A 19,027-nucleotide genomic window follows, 5' to 3' on the forward strand; every position below is an offset into this window, starting at 1 on the left:
AATAATTAGAAATATGCAATTTTTAATGTACTGTATTGATCACTTACTTCAAAAATAGTATTACACTGCATATTTTTCCGCTCCTGGTTTTCAAGCAGTAATATTAATACGAAAAGAGGGAAATATGTGAGTATATACTGTATACTTAAAAATGCAGCATAAAAAAGAAAAACATATGTTGTAGATTCCACACCAAAATCACCAATAAGAAAAGTTATGAAAGTATCAGATTTGTCAATTTCACTTTCTGAAAAAAGTCATTTTGCAGTTAAGTGTGCATAACAATCTAAGTTATTTTACATACAAATCAGAATTTGAGGCTACAAGGCTCCAGGGAAAACAGCAAAAATTTAGATTTGTGATTCTGGTGTGGTATCAATGTCATATTGTTTAAATAAAAAAATATAAACAATACCTCATACAATTTTCTCCCTTATTTAGCTCACCATCATGCTTGCGGCATGGTTTTTTAACAACTTTCGCTGGTTTTGGAGTTACATTGGATAATGAGAAGTTCCATGAACTCAGATTTTGCTCGGATCTAGCCTTTTCTTTATTTAATGATTTATCAAAAGAACTTGTTAAAAAGAAATGATCTCTAGATAAAACAAAAGGTCAAATTTTATCATACAAAGCTAATATTTATATCAAAGAAAACTCATTAAATACCACAACAGAAAAAATGAGAAGAAAATAAGATACAGGTATACTAAACAATAAGCACAGGTTGAAGTGGATGAGACATCAGAATTTCAACACTGGTTAGTCCAACTGCACTAACTGAGCAGTTCCACCCTAGTTTTTAGAGAGAACACCTTGAGAGACAGTCTGACTGTCTCTCGCCCCTCTTCCCCACCATGAACCTCTTGAGAAGACTTTTGACTCGCTGTGTATTTTGAGTGCCCCTTGCCACATAGATAATATACGCTTACAAATATCCACGTCTTCTCCAGGACTTGAACCTGGGCCCATCAGTATAGCAGTCAATGTCACTACCACTATACCAATTGGGTTGCTTATATTAAACAATACCAGGACCTGTCTTTGGCAATCATGGTAACTTTGGTGATTTTTTAGGTACAGGGATTTCCGTGCTGCAAAATTAAGATTGGTAATGGCCTGCATAATGTTTTGTTTGGATTTTCTTTAATTATCAACTATTAAGTAGCTTTAAAGTAACTGCTTCACTTTTGGGGAAAAAATATAACTGATATTAACTCCTCAAATCAGCAGTAGATAAATCACATGATTATTTACTGTAAATGAGGTCTCATTACCCCCAAAAATTCCCTACTCCCATTCTTGCTATCTGTAAACATATTTCAATGTTGCATTTCCAAGCATGTTTTCTAATTAATGCATAATTTAATTATGTGAGAATAAAGCTGTTTAAAGATGTTTGGAAACTGGAAGGCTCCATGATTATAAGCATAACAGATAGCTTCTGTTTTGCTATTTCATGAATTCTAGAAAAGGAATGAGATTAAAATAACACGACAGAAGCTGTACAACAGAATTTCAGACATTTATCGACAAAATTATAGCCAACAGAAGTTCCTAACATTGGTTACTAAGTGTGTGAAAATAAGTACTTTTCAAATTAGCATTTTAGCACTGACAGATAATTATTTCCATGTAAATTTACAAACATGGCAAAAATGTAATATATTATTTGGGGGGGGAGGAACATAACAACACTTAATGTGACAGAAATTCTTAGAAATTTTAATCCATGTATTCAAAAAATGTATCAGATAGCAGAATTACTACCAGTTCATCAAAATATTATGTTACTGCAGGCAAAATGGCTAATTTCTTTCAATGTAGAAAACAAGCAACATATAAGCGAGTTAGGTACTGGATTAATGAAAATAGTCTCTATCAATACACTTTAATAAATTTTAGCAAAATTTTATTTACAGTAAGTGTAAAACACTCTGAATTTACATACAAAATGCATGATTTTAATATACCAGCTTTTATTTCATCAGCAAAAGGAAATTTATTGGGCACTCGTTTCTGTAAGCAGAGTACCAGCATTTAGCATAATCTACAGAACAAAATTCAAAACAATCAGAGAAATGTTTGAAATAATTTTTAAAATAATCTAATCACTTTCTCTGTGAGAAACTGCATCAAACTTTTCCAAATTTTAAAAATTTGTCAATTTTTTTTATTTTTCTACTGAAGACTTTTCATTTCTTTTATGAGATGTTTCATAGTAAAAGCTTGTAACCTGAACTTAGCTTTCTATACATAATTTAGTAATTTTCTTATTTACTCTTATCCTGTTTTTCTTCAAAAAACAGCTTTGTTTGACCTTTACTGTCTTTTTTTGCACCATAAGCTAAGAAATCATCAATTCCTCAAGGAAAGAATTTACCTTTCATTTCAGCAGTTTAAATGACTATGTACGAGGATTGGAACTTTAATAGTGGCAACTATTTATTTACAAGGAATACAAAAGTGATTCATGTCACCATGTTTTACAGTCCTTCAATATAGTCGCCAGCATTGTGTACAACCCGTTTCCAATGATGTGGAAGTCGCAGAATACCTGTAGCAGCGCCTGTTTTGTTGATAGTTTGAATGGACCGGTCTACTGCCGCAAGAATCTCAGGAACAGTTTGGAAGCGAGTGCCACGAAGTGGTTCCTTCATCTTAGGAATTAAGTCATAGTCACAAGGGCTTAGATCTGGGGAGTATCGTGGATGGTATAGCACTTCCCAGTCCCATCGCTTGAACAAATCAGTCACAGCTTGCGCTGCATGCGGCCAAGCATTGTCATGCAAAATGAGAGGAGCGTTTTGCAGAAAGTGTCACCGTTTTTTTTCAAAGTTGGTCAGAGATTGTGCTCCAAAAATGAGCAGTAATACTGCGCAGTGACGGTCTGCTGTGGGGGAACAGTATGCGTTAGGATGACACCATCACAGTCGTACACGAGAATCACCATAACTTTCACATTGCTGGGGTTCTGACGAAATTTCCAACGGCGTGGTGACCCGTGATGATGCCATTCGTTTGATTGCCATTTCAGTTCTGGCTGGTATGATCGAGCCCAAGTCTCATCCAGCGTAATGATACGGCGTAAAAAAGCATCTCCTTCATGCTCATAGTGGGTTTGGGCAGCATCGTATCGTAGCCATTTCTGCATTTCCGTCAATTGATGTGGAACCCATCGTGAAGCAATTTTTCTCATGGACAGGCGTTCCTTCAGAATGTGCAGCACAGTCGTATGTGCTAATCCTGTTTGTCCGGCCAGCTGACGAATCATTTGGCGGCGATCACTGTCCATTAGTACGGCAACAGCTTGCACGTCTGCATTGCTGATCCTCGGACAACCTGGCCGCAGCATGTCTGCCACGTTTTGGCATCCTTTATTGAATGCTTTCACCCATCTCGCTACGGTTTTGTAAGGCAATGCAGATTCCTCGCAAGCCTCTTGAAGCCCTTGATGACACTGTCGTGCTGTACGACCTCTGGCACATTCAATTTTTATCCAACATCGTTGTTCTTGTTTTGAAAACATCCTGACAACACTTACTTTAGACCGCGAGCTAATACAAGGATCCGTTCTTCGTGTCACTCCGCATGCGCGTGACGTAGGCAGGACGAGTCTTTTTGCTGAGAGGTAAGGTAGGTATGTAGTTTACGTGTGGTATACACGATATTCTTTGGTATACACGATATTCTTTGCGTAGTGTTTTTTCAGTTGTGTTGCCACTATTAAAGTTCCAACCCTCGTATAAAACCCTTTAACTTTTTGAGCAACATGACTGCCTTTATCCAACATAAGATCTGTTGTCACTTGGTATATATTACCTTATTATTTAAACTGCATAGTAACTTTTTGGCGATCATATATACATGCTATGACTTTCAAAATGCTTCAAATAACATGGAAGAGTTTTATAAGAGTTGATATGACATTGCTTGAGCTTTTGGCTAATCAAGCATGGGTGAAGCCAGCTTTCCGCTGACAGCTATTAATAATCATCTTCAATGCAAAATGTGTGATATATTTTATATAGTATATCTTTGCCTTTCCAAATAACTAACTAATAGCCTAATAACTTCACCTCTTTTACAATTTTCCTAAGCTACCAACAGATTTTTTATTACTGCTTTTATAATCTTATTGTACTTCAAGAGATACATACTGAAAATATATATGGGTATTTTTTCATGTATCAGATATTATCAAACTTCTTCAGATAAATTTTCAGTTTTAATATATCCCTTCTACATAAAATTTTAACAATATCTTTTTCACCAGAAGATTCTAGTTCTCTGAAGTCTTAACCATTTATTAAATAGATGAATCACTAAATCATAATATCATGGTGAACTTTTCAAATTAAAAATAAATCAAAAAGAAGAAAAATAACGATCTCTATGTGAAAGCCACAAAAAACAGCATGACATATTCTCATATTCTAAATGATTAATTTTCTGTACAGACTGGTATGAGATGAGAATAAGTATTATCTTGAAGAAGCATGATATCTTGATTCCAATCAGTTCTTGCCGACATCTACTGTTTTTTACTCGAATGTTATATGTTCTTCCCAGTTCTGCTCATCTAAACCATTCACATCTAAGGAAATAATGTGAAACAATACCTGTTTTTTGGGAGGGTTGTAAAATAAACTTTTCTTCTTCTCCGAAAATGATCATTATCAAAAGAATGGGCATAATGTCTTAATTATTGCATAAGGCCAACTCAGCATCGATCAAAATACACTTTTATTCCATTTCATTAATCTCTATAAATTCAACAGAATTAATGGATAAATATGGGTCACTTTAATTTAATTTGAAGTCTTAGATTATCTAACTACTATTTTGGAAATTAACAGCTCACAGGCTTTCACCTGTTTGCATAGCATCAGTTCTTTGGGGGCTAATCCTCGGATGGAAAGGAAAGCTGCTTGATTTCAGGTTTCCCATTTATTGCACAGACTTTCCTATATTCTGACTAATGTCAGACAAATTTTGTTTGAAATGTTCAGTGATAAGCAAAATGATCAGTATATGTCATACAGAAGCTGGTTTAGTGAAAAGAATATATGAGCTTAGATAGTCCTTAAAACCTGCAAATAAATAATACACATAACTATTTTCAGGCAAAAATAAATCTCACCTTTCAACAAAACCATTTACAATTTTATGGCATCCAAATCTACTCGAGCAAAAGATATTTTTTCTCAATATAGCTGTTGCATATATATATTCTCAAGACAACTGTTCAAAACCTATTCCACATGCTATAAAGACAAAGCACAGGTATTGTAGGTACCACTTCTGCTAATCAAGGTTTGTTCCACAATAATACTAGCAATTCTATTTGTTGATTGTATCCTTTTCTCCAAAAATTTCATAAAAAGTAATGAAATGTAATCAAACTTGCAATACTTGAAACTGGCCGAAAGCATTAATTTACTCCTTATAAAGAAATACAGTACAAAGTCCGTAATCCGGACTCATTGGGACTTCGGCGATTCCGGATTAATGGATTTCCCAGATTATAGATCATCAATTTAAATCTGGATAGATGGCATGCAGAAATTATAAAATTAAAAATATGAAACCGTAACTTACGAAATAAAGAGCAATTATGATCTAAGGGGTATCAAAATTTACAAAAAAAAAAAGCTTAATATTTATTTGTTTACTTTATTAAACATTTCTTTCAATGTAAGTTGCTTCGTTTTTTGTGCTAATACTTTCTCTTTAATTCTATAAACAGACATAATTTCTTGTTCAATGACAAAGTTCCACTGTTCAAGTCCTGTAATTGCTGTGTCAAGAATACCAACTAACTTGTCAATCTAAATTTTTTTCGTTTTCGTTTCATCTCTGTCACTTTCTTCACTATCTGAAGCATGCATGGGTAAACGCTTTACGTGCATGCGTAGCAGACGTGTGCATTAAAAGAGCATGTGTAAACGCATTACGCGCATGCGTAAGTTTGAGGCTTTGAGGTCCGGGTTATAGATCATTCCGTATAAAGGATGTCCGGATTACAGACTTTGTACTGTATATAAATAGCATCATACATAACTGCTGGACAGTATAGTAGTTCATACTATAGTTTAAATGTGAAAAAGTCTACTACTGCATGCCCTACTAAAGTCCTACTGCATGCTCTACTAAAGTCCTACTGCATGCCAATTTAAGAATTCATAACCCAAAAATAAATCCCAGCTATGCTATGATCATTTTACTAGCCAGGATCTTCCTTCAAGCAGTTTGGAGACATGTTCTTTTTATAAGATGGGTCCATAGGTCATTGATTTCTGACAATGCAAGTTATCCAACACAACTAGTTAGTCAATGATAAGTGCTGAAAGATGCATTCTCCCATTACTTCCAAAAATGGCAGAATTGCTGAAGCTAACATTCATTTTTCAACAGATGTTGCTTTTATAGTTACTAGATTATAATTGTTTCACATTTCAAATAACACTGCCTTACAGACACTTTCCATGAAGTTTATGAACAAAATGATAAATTGATTAATATGAATCCTCTGCCAGATCTCACTTCAATCAATCAATGAGTCCGATTTCTTCCAAATTAGTTATCATTAATAACTAGTTGCCAAATGCAACTTCAAACCATTCCACTCCTCAAAATTAGCAGTCACTGTACAGATTAAATTTGCAGATTGCTGGAACAATAACCTTAACTCTTGATCTATGAATATTTTTTGTGATGCCTAGAATATTCTTTATAATTATTTAAGTGTATATATGTGAGTGTGTGTGTGTTTGCATCTTGAAATATATCCAAGAAATTAAGGCAATATATTAAAATTGCATAAATCCAGGTATAAAGCAGGACAGGCATTTTGGCATTAAAATCAAGAGTTAAGAAATCAAGAAATCACAGTTTTTAAAAAGTTCATGATTTTTCCATTTTGCATCCAGGTGAGGTCTTCATTAAAATCTTCAGGTGGTGGTTTAATTTTTCTTCTGATTTTATCACTGTAGGAAATTCCTGGAAGGGATTGTTGAACTGCATTCATCTCTTTGGTTGAAATACCAGGAAATTTTCAGTATTGAGTTCAGGAACTTTCTCCATGGGAGTCTGTTTTTTCTGCTCTGCGGGCTGTGTCTTTTGCTCAAATATTTTTTGTAGGCGCTACACCCACGGTAGCTGCTGACGTGGTTGGATCCACAAAAAATACACTTTGGCTTTTCTTCCTTTTTGAGGGTACACTGGTTGATTCGGTGCTGTAAGTGCACATCTTTGAGGTTTATTGCAGCAGACTTGTGAGTGCCCAAATTCCTGACATCGGAAGCACTGTATTGGGCATCGTCTAGGCGAGAACTTCTCGATGCTAACATTGAAGCCGAACATTCTGCTTACCTGATGGATAGCATGACCTTCTACATTTTTCTTTAATTCTAATAGGTAAATGGGTAGTTTCTCAACAGTTTCTTGACGTCTACGAGTAAATTGCTTGACTTTTATTATTTAAAACTTACGTATCACAAGTTCGTTGAGTATGATTTCTTCCTTCACTGAGGCTGGGATTCCCTTAAAAATTACATGTAGCGGCTTTTCGCTTTCTAGGGAAAAGAGTGGAACAATATACTCTTGTCCACAAGTATTTTACACATTTTTCTATAGTCCGTAGTGTTTTTTGTATAGATAAAGATGTTTTTTGCCTTCAAAGTTGATTCAAACTCCTTGGAACAGTTTTCCTGGAAAATCTCATCAATTTCCAACCAGTCTACGTCATCATGAGCTATAACAATGCGGGAAGGTGTTTTTTCCTAGTTAACTCCTTCTTCATTCTCCGTTGGTTGCTCTGCAAGGGTTTAGAATCTGTTTTGATGTGGAATATCCATAGGTTTGGGCTCTTCTGAGATTTTAGCAACTTTTTTAGGCTTGATCCATTCATTCTCTGGGTTTTCCTCCATCTGTTGATTTTCTGGATTATTTTCAGTTGAGGGGTTGTCAGTATGAATTCGTTTTCTCATGGTTTCCATCGGTGACATCTTGGGTAGATTGAATCCGATCAATCTGAAATTTTCCATAAAATTATCCACTCCTTGTTGCAGTAACATGTTCCTCAGAAATTGTTCGGTTTCCTGATTTGTCTCAACATGGTAAAGTTCAGTCTTATTTCCAAATTCGTTGTCTGATACATCAGTCGCAAGTGCATTAAATGCAAGAGCTTCAGCTTTGTCCTTTGTATACTTCTTTGCTTTAGCTTTCTTAACCAGTTTGGGAGTTTGAAAAAGTTGAGTCTCTTTAGAAATACCTGCTGGTAATCTGATAGCAAAGGCAAGCTTGGGTGGATAATCAAAGAATGCCAAACTTGTTTTTCCATATAAGAATGCTTTTAAAAAATAAAAATGAAAAAATTTTCAGGTACTCATGAAAGGGGAAATGAAAAATGATGAAAAGGTTCTCTAAAAGGTTCTCTCTCTAATCACTAGGAATACTTCATAGTTTTTTTATCGTCTTTTAAAAAATTAAAACTGAAAGCACTACATTTTTTTTTTCATTAAAAAAAATCAAAGAAATATTTTTTTATTCAGGTATTTGTCAAGAAGCATAAGATAAAAAACACATAGCATTCTTAAAAAACTGAAAAGAATAAAAAATATCAAGTCATAAAATAAAGAATATTGTGTTATACCTGTTGAAATCCTCTTCCTTATTCATTTTGATAACTTGTATAGCTGACAAAGCATCACTGTAAAAAGTAATACTACCTTATTTAAAAAATATAAACTTGTTTTATTAAGTAACATCCCCTTTCTCTTTTCATTTCTTTAAAGATTAGAAAAATAAAAATAAATAAAATAATAATAATAATAATAATAATTACAAACTAGCATATATATTTCATAGTTTTTTTAATAACATACTGAAATATTTATACTTTTGAACCTTAAATGAAGTCGCCAAAATAATACTGTTGACAAGCATATTTAACTCTCAGAGTGGCACGGGTTTTGGGATCTGTTCATGAAGACCTGAACTGAAACTGCATTTAATGGCTAAATTTGGTTAATAACTTAGTTTTTGTTTTCATAAAGTTAAACTAATTAAGATGATATTTACATCAGTAAAGAAAGAAGGCAAAACAGTTAAAATTGTAAACTAATATACACCAAGAGATTAAAAAAACTCATGACTGAGTAAAGGCAGTCGTGTCACTCAGGGGGTTAAAAAGGTGCTCAGGAACAGTGCCACATAGCTGTTCAAGGGAGCATCTGTTCCTGGGCATAGCATATAAGAGCAGCCAAACTGATATTGTAAAATTCTGGAATTAAATGTTTTCCATTCTTGGCAAACAGAAGGGGGCAATGAATCTTCATTTGCCCATGGCACTGAACACCCTAGCTACAACTCTGCTCAGGAAAAGATTCCATAAAAACATATTTTTAATTAACATTTCAAAATATAAGCATTTACGATGTTATTACTGTTCTCAATACGTTCCTGTTCATATTTATTCTTCTTCAATTTGCTTCTGAATAACTCAGACAAAGGAGGAAAGGAGGAATACCAAAATAGCCTTAGGGAAAATGGTACTTTTTAAATTTTCTGGTTTCTTTTATAAATAAGAACATCTTTTTCATTTTTCCTTTTAATCTTTAATAGGTGGCACTCACTTTCATATGCAGTTTTAAGCATTATGAAACAAGAGGCTTTATTTTAAATGCAATTTAATTTTTGAACTTAATTCTTGAAGCAATTATTTTACATACTACAATAAATGTAAAACCCAAACTCTATGTTAATATACTATATAGTTAAATTTCTGAGTAATTGTTCTTATTTTATGAGGATTGAGTGGGAAGAAATCAAACAAGAAGAGAGGCAAGGGGGGGGGGGAAATATAGTATGTTGATTTCTTTTCCTGCTCATAAAAAAATCACAATCTCCTTTTTAAAGTACCTACTGCACTTAGTCGCCAAAAAAGGCAAACTTAAATACCAAACCTGTATTGAGCAAGTTGCAAGAATTGTCAAAGGCTTCTGAAATGGCTGCTTGAATAATAGACGGTTTAAGTTTCTTAAGTTGTCATGCAAGTATTGCAAAATATTTTACTCATCCCAACACAATTTGAGTAATTATTCAAAACTGAATGATTTTTAAAGAATAGATTTTTTGTATTCATTGTTAAAGTGACCATGAATTTGTTCAATATATGAAGCCTAAGATAAAAGATGCTTTTGTGGAGAACATGTTAAACATAAATTGGTTCATATTCACATTACACACAGGAAAAACCATGAAAATTTCCATGCATACAGTCCCATGCAGCTGGGATTTGATGCAAATCAAATGCTTTACAAAGAAGTACCCACACAAGTTTTACCATCTAACTATCAAGATATGTGCTATCTCATTTACAGACATATGCTTTGTGCTAATGCCTTCATTTTGGAAAGAAACAGACTGAAAATCTCTTATTTTCCATTTTGATTTATTGAGATACTTCCGTATTCAAGTAGCCACCACACATACTTACCGACAGTGGCAAACTTATCATCCAATCTGTAATGCCCAAATTTTAAATATCACCAAAGGCTTATGTAGTGTAGCTCTGACAAGGATGTACCAAAAATCTCTTCTTAAAAATTATAGTTTTGAATAATTATATTCGAATGTGTAAAAGTTTAACGATATTTCCATAAAAATATGTTTGATGATAACTATTTCCCATGTTTAATCTCTACAAAGCATTCAGCATTAAGGGTTACATATTAATGGTTAATATGCTATGAATTATTTTTATTCTTTAATCCCCATTATCAGCTGAGTGATAAATATCATTGAACACTGGTAGTTTAACCCACTTGAAATCCCAGCGAATGGGCTGTACTCTGTTAAAGCTGTGATGGCTCAGCTTAAAAAAATCACCATTGCTGTCACCAGCTTAAAATTTTCCATTGTTCTTGTGGTTTTCTTAATTTTAGAAAATGAAACTATAATGCATTTGCATTATTTATATTGTGTATTTATCATAGTATTTTTGTTTTTATTCTTTTATATTTTACATGTTTTGCTGCATCCTTGATAGTTTTCTACAGCCTCGAAACATTTAAACCTCTTTCCCATATAAATTAATATACCTTCCTTCCCCATATCACAACTCACTAGAATCAGCTACTTGTATTAATCATTCCCACAATGCAGGAAAACTTGTATTAATCATAGGGCCATGAAATTTTTTAAACTATTTATACTAATAAAAGATGATAGCAAAAAATTAAATATTTCCCAGACTGTTACAAAATAATAATTTTAATCACACATTCCCAAGTCATCAGTGTTTTAAAACTACACTCATGTCCATAAATTAAGGATAATGCAAAATCAGGCAAAGGAAAAGTTAGAAGCAAAACAAATGTGATTTATTTGTAAAGCTTATTTATTAAACAAAAGGTAAAGAGCAAAAAAAGATGCTATATGTTTGATATTATTAAAAAAAATTAGCGATTTTTCCTCCCCGGAGAAAATTACAAAAAAAAAAAAAAAAAAAGAAAAGAAAAGAAAAGAAAAAAACATATTTACAAAAAACCAATATTACATGGTTGGTATGATTGTTAATACATTGTATGTCTCCCAGACGATACAATACAGTCCATACAACGCCTAGGCATGCTGAGTATCAAATTATCAATCTGATCTTGGGGGATATTACACCACTCAAAAAGCAATGCTCTCCGAAGTTCCAGTAGACATGTAGGAGGAGGTTGACAGGCTGTAACTCGTCGGCCAAGCATGTCCCACACGTGCTCTACTGGATTCAGGTCCGGTGAGAATGCTGGCCAGTCCATACAGGTGATATCCTCTGATTAAAGGCATTCGCTTACGATGTTTGAACGGTGAGGACAGGCGTTATCATCCATAAACACAAATTGTTAGCCCATGGCGCCCCGAAAAAAACGTACATGTTGTTCCAGAATGACGTCCCGATAGATATGGCTTGTCATGGTTCCAATTTGAACATGTAGGTCAGCTCTGGAACCCAGAATAATTCCACCCCAAACAAGCACTCCTGCTCCATCGTAATGGTGTCGTTCAATGATGTTTTCTTGGTGGCAACGGGTACCTGGAGTTATCCATATGAAAGCCCAGCGAGAATCAGACTGCAAGCTAAACCTGGAGTCGTCGGAAAACATCACACAAGCCCACTGTTGAGGTGTCCACAATGCATGCTCTCTACTCCAGGCTAACTGCAGGCGACAGTGAGTTGCAGTAAGTGGAACGCATCTGACAGGTCTACGAGCATATAGACCAATCTGCCCTAAGCGTCTGTACACGGTCTGCCTTGAAATTGTCGTACCAGTGGCTGAAGAGACCTGACGAGACAGGTCTGAGGCTGTGCTCCACCTGTTTCTTTTGGCAGTAACTGCCAAATATCGGTCCTCATTCGGCGTTGCAACTCTAGGGCAACCTGTGCTGTAACATCTACTCACATTACTTTCATCTTGGAATTGTTGTCAAAGCCTGAAGATGACACTCTGAGCAATTCCAAGTTCGTCTGATACTTCCAGTTGGGTACGCCCACATTCCAGACGACCGATAATTCTACCACGTAAAAAATCATCCAAATGCGTCCTTTGGGTCATAACTATTTGGTTATTGCACTGAAATGTGATAATAACCGAATAGTTATGACCTGCGAACAATTTTACTTCTTTGCCTGTATTCCTTATGTATCACTCCCTTACACTCTCATCATTGTGGCATACCATCGGTGTCATCTGGTTACTTCTTGAAATCTGCATATGATTCTTGAAGATATGTGTAGTGATTTTACAGGTGATATATTTATTTTAGAGTTCGATTTCCGCGTGACTCCGAATTATCCTTAATTTATGGACATGAGTGTATTTCAACTGTTAGTGGCCTGATGCTATTTTGACTAATAAATTAAACATTCTAGTGTAAAGTAAGTGATAATAGAGAAACTAACGTGAATTACCTCATATCAAATGCAGTGGCAGTTGAGCCACCTAAGCCAGATAAACTAGTATCCAAATCAGAAGCTAAAAGATCAAGATCTTCTATATTCCACAAAGGTTCCATACTTGTATGATGGCAATACAGAAATATTTGTTACCTACAAATATAAAGCAGGAATTATGTTAAATTAATAAGATTTAGTTTTATAATAGTAGAAGGGAAAATTTTTCATTAAATCTATTTTTTAATTAATTATGTGTCATAATTTATACATAAAAATAAGGTACTTGTATATTATCCTGGAAACTGTGAAACTTGGTACTGTCGAATCATAAAATTTGGCAAAATTTTGTCAAAGTTGTGCCAGTCATTTCTATGGAATTCTCAAAGGAACTGATATCTTTTTATTGCTGCCCAAATGGGATAGTGGCTAGTGATTCTGACTGCCATACCAAAAGGCTTCGGTTCATATCCTGGAGAAGGCTGTTTGTAAATGTATGTCTGTAACATGGGAAAATTCTAAATATATGGTGAGCCAACAGTCTTCTTATGTAGTTTGGTAGTAGGGGAAAATATGAGAAAGACCCTTCGGATCCATCCCCCAGGGTGTGCCTCTACCAAAATTGGGGTGGAACTGGGCAAAATCGTACTGCTCCTACATGGTGCCCAAGGCTCTTGCCAGTGGCAGATGTAATCTTGTACTCCTTGCCACGATAAATTTTGTGAGCTTATTCTGATGATGAGGCCAGACAACTTAGATTAGTCATAACAGCACAGTCTCTCTATTTAACATACAATTAGCTTCATTTTTGCACTTTGTAAAAAGGGTTTTGTAGATTTCTATTACTTTGTTATGTTCTCCAATTTAGAATTGAAACTTTTGAAACTTCAAATTTGTCAAATTCAAATTCATAATTTAGAATTGAACATTTCCAAAAAAACATTTTTATCTCCAGCGCGAGAGACTGTGTATTGAAAATTCTAAAGATATGCCCATTTTTAAATTATTTTGCGATATTGCTGTTGAACTGAATTTCATGGTTTATGTGCAAAGAACATGTTGTTTAATAAAGGTAAAACACAAAACATTAAAAAAAAGCCCCTTTGGGCGCAATTTAAAATCTGAATCCTTTCAGGTTTTATTTGCTTTTTTTTTTTTTTTTTTTTGTTGTTGTTGTTGCTGTTAAAAGAATATTCCATGATTCATCAAAATTTATGTATGCTTGATGTGTTATTTGCAAACTGTTTTTAAATGCACTGGGTCCAATCGCAAATAGGGGCGGCGGGCAACTAGGCAGATGCCTGGTAGGCTGGAGCGATTTCGGCTGATCAAGGAACTGGAAAGATCGAATCAACACAGATGATTCAGCGAGACAACCCTCCGCATGAGGGAATGTGCGTACAGTTAATACATTCACTCAAAAATATATCTTCCAATGATATACAGAATGAACAGATACGAAAAATGGCAAAATCTATTTTGAATAAAATATCAACTTTTAGAATAATTTTGTCTGCTCACATACATTTAAAATATTTCAATATACTAAGCCAGTTTGCAGACTAAAGGATTAGATTACATTGTAGCATAGAATATTTTTAAGGAGGCTACAAGCTCTTTAAAAACCATTTCTAGAAACTTTGATTTAATATTTAACGCATCAAAATCATTTGCAACAGATTGCAATTATAAACTAGAAAGGCTGGGTTGTGATACAATTATAGAAGAAGAACTACTCTGCTAGAAGATGCCAAAAAGTGAAACAAATGGACGACGAAGAATTGTCCAGTTATAATTTCAGTTGCCCTATCAAACAATTCAAAGTTACTGTCTCTAATGTTATAATGGATAACATCATTTCATTGATGTAAAGTAGGTTTAAAAGGCAAGGAAGTTGTATAAAGACATATCACTTCTCGATCCCAAAAACTTGTCGAAGCCATCGTCGCCAAACTCTTTCGACTATTTATCTATATTATTATGGCACTATGCAGGTGTAATAATTGATAATCTTAAGGATGAATATCAGGACCTAGTAATTACATGGGAAATACTAAAAAATTAAATTGAAAATCATTATTTTAAATCTGGTACCGAGTCAGAAGGAAAGAGTGCTCTATCTATTAATGAGCATTCACCCAAAGCTATAATACAATTTTTGAAAAAATTGCTTCTTGTCTGTATATAAATTACTCTTGAAATATAATTTATATAGTAATGCTTATGTCAATGTCTTTTTTGCTTATAAATTTGTACTCACCCTATCTATAATGCAAGTTGAATGCGAAAGAGCTTTTTCAAAATTAAAAATTGTAAAAAGTAGATTAAGGAGAACTATGAAGCAAGCTAATTTGGAGTCACTGCTATTGATGAACATAGAGAAGGATATTTTGGTTAAAGCAAAAATTATAAGGAGGAAATATATAATGGAGGAAATATTTGCCCAGGCACCTGGAATTAAAAAATATTTAAATGGCTAATTATGAATTAACCATTGTTTTGTGTAAATAATTATTTAGATGCTGTTATTTATTGTTATATACTATATATAATGTATATGAAATAAAGTGTTGCTTTTCTGCAAAGGTATATTTTTATTTTATAAAATTGTTTTTTATGATAATGATGATGATGACAATGATAACTTATATGTATAATGACATTCCATATGGGGGCCTTAAGGCCGATTTCTTTGGCTAATCCGCCACTGACTGGGTCTTATGTCATTTTGTATGGAGGTAAAAAGTAGAAATTTGAATGTTATCAAGTGAAAGGCAAATAAAGTTAAAATTCTAGCACCTAAAATGCATAAAGAATATATCTGCTGAAAGCAAAAATTCCTTGCACAATTATGCAAAATGTGAAGCTTTTTCTATGGAATAATTATACAGTAATAATCTGACATACGCTGTCTTAGTTAAGTCAGTTTGCAACCTTGGGCACAATGTTTTTAAGGGCAACCTGGGCACAACGTTTTTCTCCAATATCTATTTACATAGTTTTTAAAATGCAAAACCAGGATTATGAGGACCTATGGCATCTATTTACATAGTTTTCAAAAGGCAAAACCAGTATTATGAGGACACTGGGGGGTTCTTCCAAAATCTGAGACCTTAGGCTGGGCATAGATGATCAATAGACCCTGCTTGGCTTTCATCAAACTGCATTTATGCAACCTGACCCCCTAAATAGGTCATAATAGAAATTTTTTTATCCAATTTAGACACACTCAATTTTTTATATGAATTAGAAACAAGAAATTACATTTGATAATCTTTTATATATACAAATTACATAAGAGATCAAATTTGGGAAGTAATCCAATTAATTTATTTGAAATTGTGAGAAATTTCTTCTATGCACACAGAAGATGAATATTTTCAATTAATTTATGGCGGTGTGGTGTATTTAATTATGGCAAAGCACACTAGGGCTATCTGCCTAAGGGAAGAGATGCCTTCGTGGAGGGCTTTCTAAGGGAAACTGGCTCGTATACACGTTACACATGGGGAAAACCACGAAAACACCCATGCAGCCAGCCCGTTCGCGGGATTCGAACCTCGGACCGAACTACCAGTGTTCAGCGACTTTACCGCTCAGCTGCTCCAATTAATTTATAACATGAAAATTTGAGAAACTTCTTCTACACACAGAGAAGGTGAAGGTTTTAGGCATATCCTATAGCTAAGAAATTTTAAAATATCAAGTATCAAAAGATACTTTTTAAAGAACAATGTAACATGATTTCTAAAATATGTCTCTCAAAAATTAATAATTGCAGTGACATTTGTAACACATTTTCATCTTTCTCTCAAGTTTATTAACAAAAGTATAATTATTTCTGCATTATATAAAAAAAGAAAAAAAAATGAAGAAAAAAAAAAACTTTGATAACTTGACTGTTAATATGGTTTGTTGGAATGACTAATGAAATTACATATACTGACATATCTGGCTTTGGAAGTTTTAACAGTAAAGAAAAGATTATTAAAAACAGATTATGTAGACAAATTAAAATTGTCTACATTTGTAACATGACAAATTCTACGAACATAATAAATGTTCTGGTTAGAGTAGACTGAAGGGTACCCCTTGTATTATCGCAAAGTTGTTGTCTCATTTATGGTAACCTGAGTAGTTAAATGTTCCATAAATATACTTTTTTACCTAAAATTGTGTGCTCCTTTGACTTTTTAAGTGTACACATCAAGATATTTGCATAGTTAAAATTGGGTGGTTAAAGGAGTGCACAATGCCAAGTTTGTGCAATTCTCTGGTGTTTTTTTAAGTGAAAATAGGTCAACATATACATGGATAAAGCTAAGGGAGTGTGCAATGCCAAATTTGTACAACTCTGTCACTTTTTTTTTTAAGTGAAAATTGGTCAATGTGTACATGAATACCGAGTTTGTGCAATTCTTTGATTTTTTATTTTGTCTTTGTGTAGCGGTGATTTTTTGTGCTAAAATCGCCACTACACAAAGCCTAAATAACAAGTCAAAGAACTGCACAAACTTAGTATCCATGTACTGCCAAAAATTGCCATAGGAATACCCGTAAATATACTTTTACCAAATGTTCTTTAGTTAAATCATTTTAGACATATGAACACAGTATAGTGATACTGCATCAGACATTACTGAAAAATAGTCGATACATAAAGCTACCATATGCCTAACACAGAACTGAATAACCTGTTAATTACTTAACATTTTTTAAGGTATATCCAAACTTGTCAGACTGGCAAAAAGACTATGATTATTTACACTGAAATTTAAAAAAGGCCCTTTATATATATGTGTGTGTGTGTGTGTACATCATGAGCTTTTTGAAAGGCATTACTATAAACTTTTATGAATGTCATCTAACTTTTAAAGTGAATTTATAAATTCGGAATTTTAATAATTCCCTAAATGCTGAAAATGTTTCTAAATTAGCTCTTGAATTTATAAAATAATTATTAAAATATAATTTTATTGCATGATATTTTTACTGAATGTTCTTTTGCAAAATGCTTAAATACATTTTCATAATTACCTAAAGGTAAACTCTAAGGCACAGTATCAATTTACGCGCATGTTCCTGCGCAAAAGTGATGTCTAAATTTTGGATATTCAAATGCTTGCCCGAAATATTCAGTAATATATTTCAGATTTATGTATGTGTGTTGAGAGAAAAATGTAATGGCATATTAGAATATTAATCACTTTTTTCTATATTAGTACCAATCTTCGAAAAGAACAGAATGAAAAGAGCAAAATACTATATAACACTTACAACTTCCTCCTATGCCAGAGAAATTTTATTGAAGGAATCTGCATAAAAATGGTTTCATTCGTTACTCTCAATCCATTGTTATAATTTAATTTTTACAGAAATCAGAAAAATTTCCCTTGCACTTTCCGAACACTAAATGCACAAGAAAACTCATTTTAGCGCAAATATATTTTGATTGGATATCGAGAGTGATCAAACTCTGATTAGGAGTATCACGGAGAATCAAAGTATTTACAAAGTTGTTTGCATTGAAAAGATGTACAGGTAGTGAATAATAAGGTTAATAATAATGATTTTTATAAAACTTTAAGTCTGAAAAATAAAACAAAAATTCGTATTTATAATAACACAATTTAGCTATAGCGCATTCCTCACTGTTGACATACACTGCTTACTTTCTCATTAATAACCTTGACCTTGGTTAGTTTACGGAATTCAGAAATAAACAAAAATTTTTTACTTTTCGCTATTGAAAATTATAATTAAAAATAAAAGTTTCAGAGTCTCAAATTATCCTTGGAAAAAATTTCTTGGTATTTTATTAATATACAACGGCTAGTCAGAACTTTGACAGAATTTTATCATTTGAAGTTCAACATTGGCTAAACAAAAACATTCACCTTCCCATCATTTTGATGAAAAAAAGTAAGTTTTATCGCGTTCTTAATAAAAGGCAGAAATATGCTTATTTACTTGTCAATCTGATTACTACTACTCTTATACATAGCTTAAACTGCATCAGAGTCAACGCCCCTCGCCCAAAGAATTCTTTGCCTCGCCCAGAGCCCACCGGAGCTCCTCTCT

At 33.6% G+C, this 19,027-nt stretch overlaps 1 protein-coding gene across 5 annotated transcripts in view; it reads right to left on the reverse strand.

The window, feature by feature from the left end:
• LOC118189330 (transcription factor CP2-like) overlaps window positions 1-18,630 on the reverse strand; it is an 86,083-nt gene extending 67,453 nt beyond the window's left edge. Inside the window, exons 1-4 of one of the 5 annotated variants that reach the window (XM_085806793.1) lie at window positions 18,224-18,630; window positions 12,965-13,102; window positions 8,657-8,713; window positions 416-598 (exon numbers count right to left, since the gene is read on the reverse strand). In XM_085806793.1, coding sequence (XP_085662919.1) covers window positions 416-598; window positions 8,657-8,713; window positions 12,965-13,068 — 344 coding nt within the window. In that variant the 5' untranslated portion in view covers window positions 13,069-13,102; window positions 18,224-18,630. The remainder of the gene's footprint in view (window positions 1-415; window positions 599-8,656; window positions 8,714-12,964; window positions 13,103-18,223) is intronic. The other 4 variants (XM_085806794.1, XM_085806795.1, XM_085806796.1 and 1 more) reach the window with 4 other exon arrangements.
• Between the last annotated feature and the right edge of the window lie 397 nt (window positions 18,631-19,027).

This window comes from Stegodyphus dumicola, chromosome 12 (genome assembly GCF_044657685.1).
Source record: "Stegodyphus dumicola isolate Sdum_Otavi_A_Nest chromosome 12, ASM4465768v1".
Lineage (NCBI taxonomy): Eukaryota > Metazoa > Arthropoda > Arachnida > Araneae > Eresidae > Stegodyphus > Stegodyphus dumicola.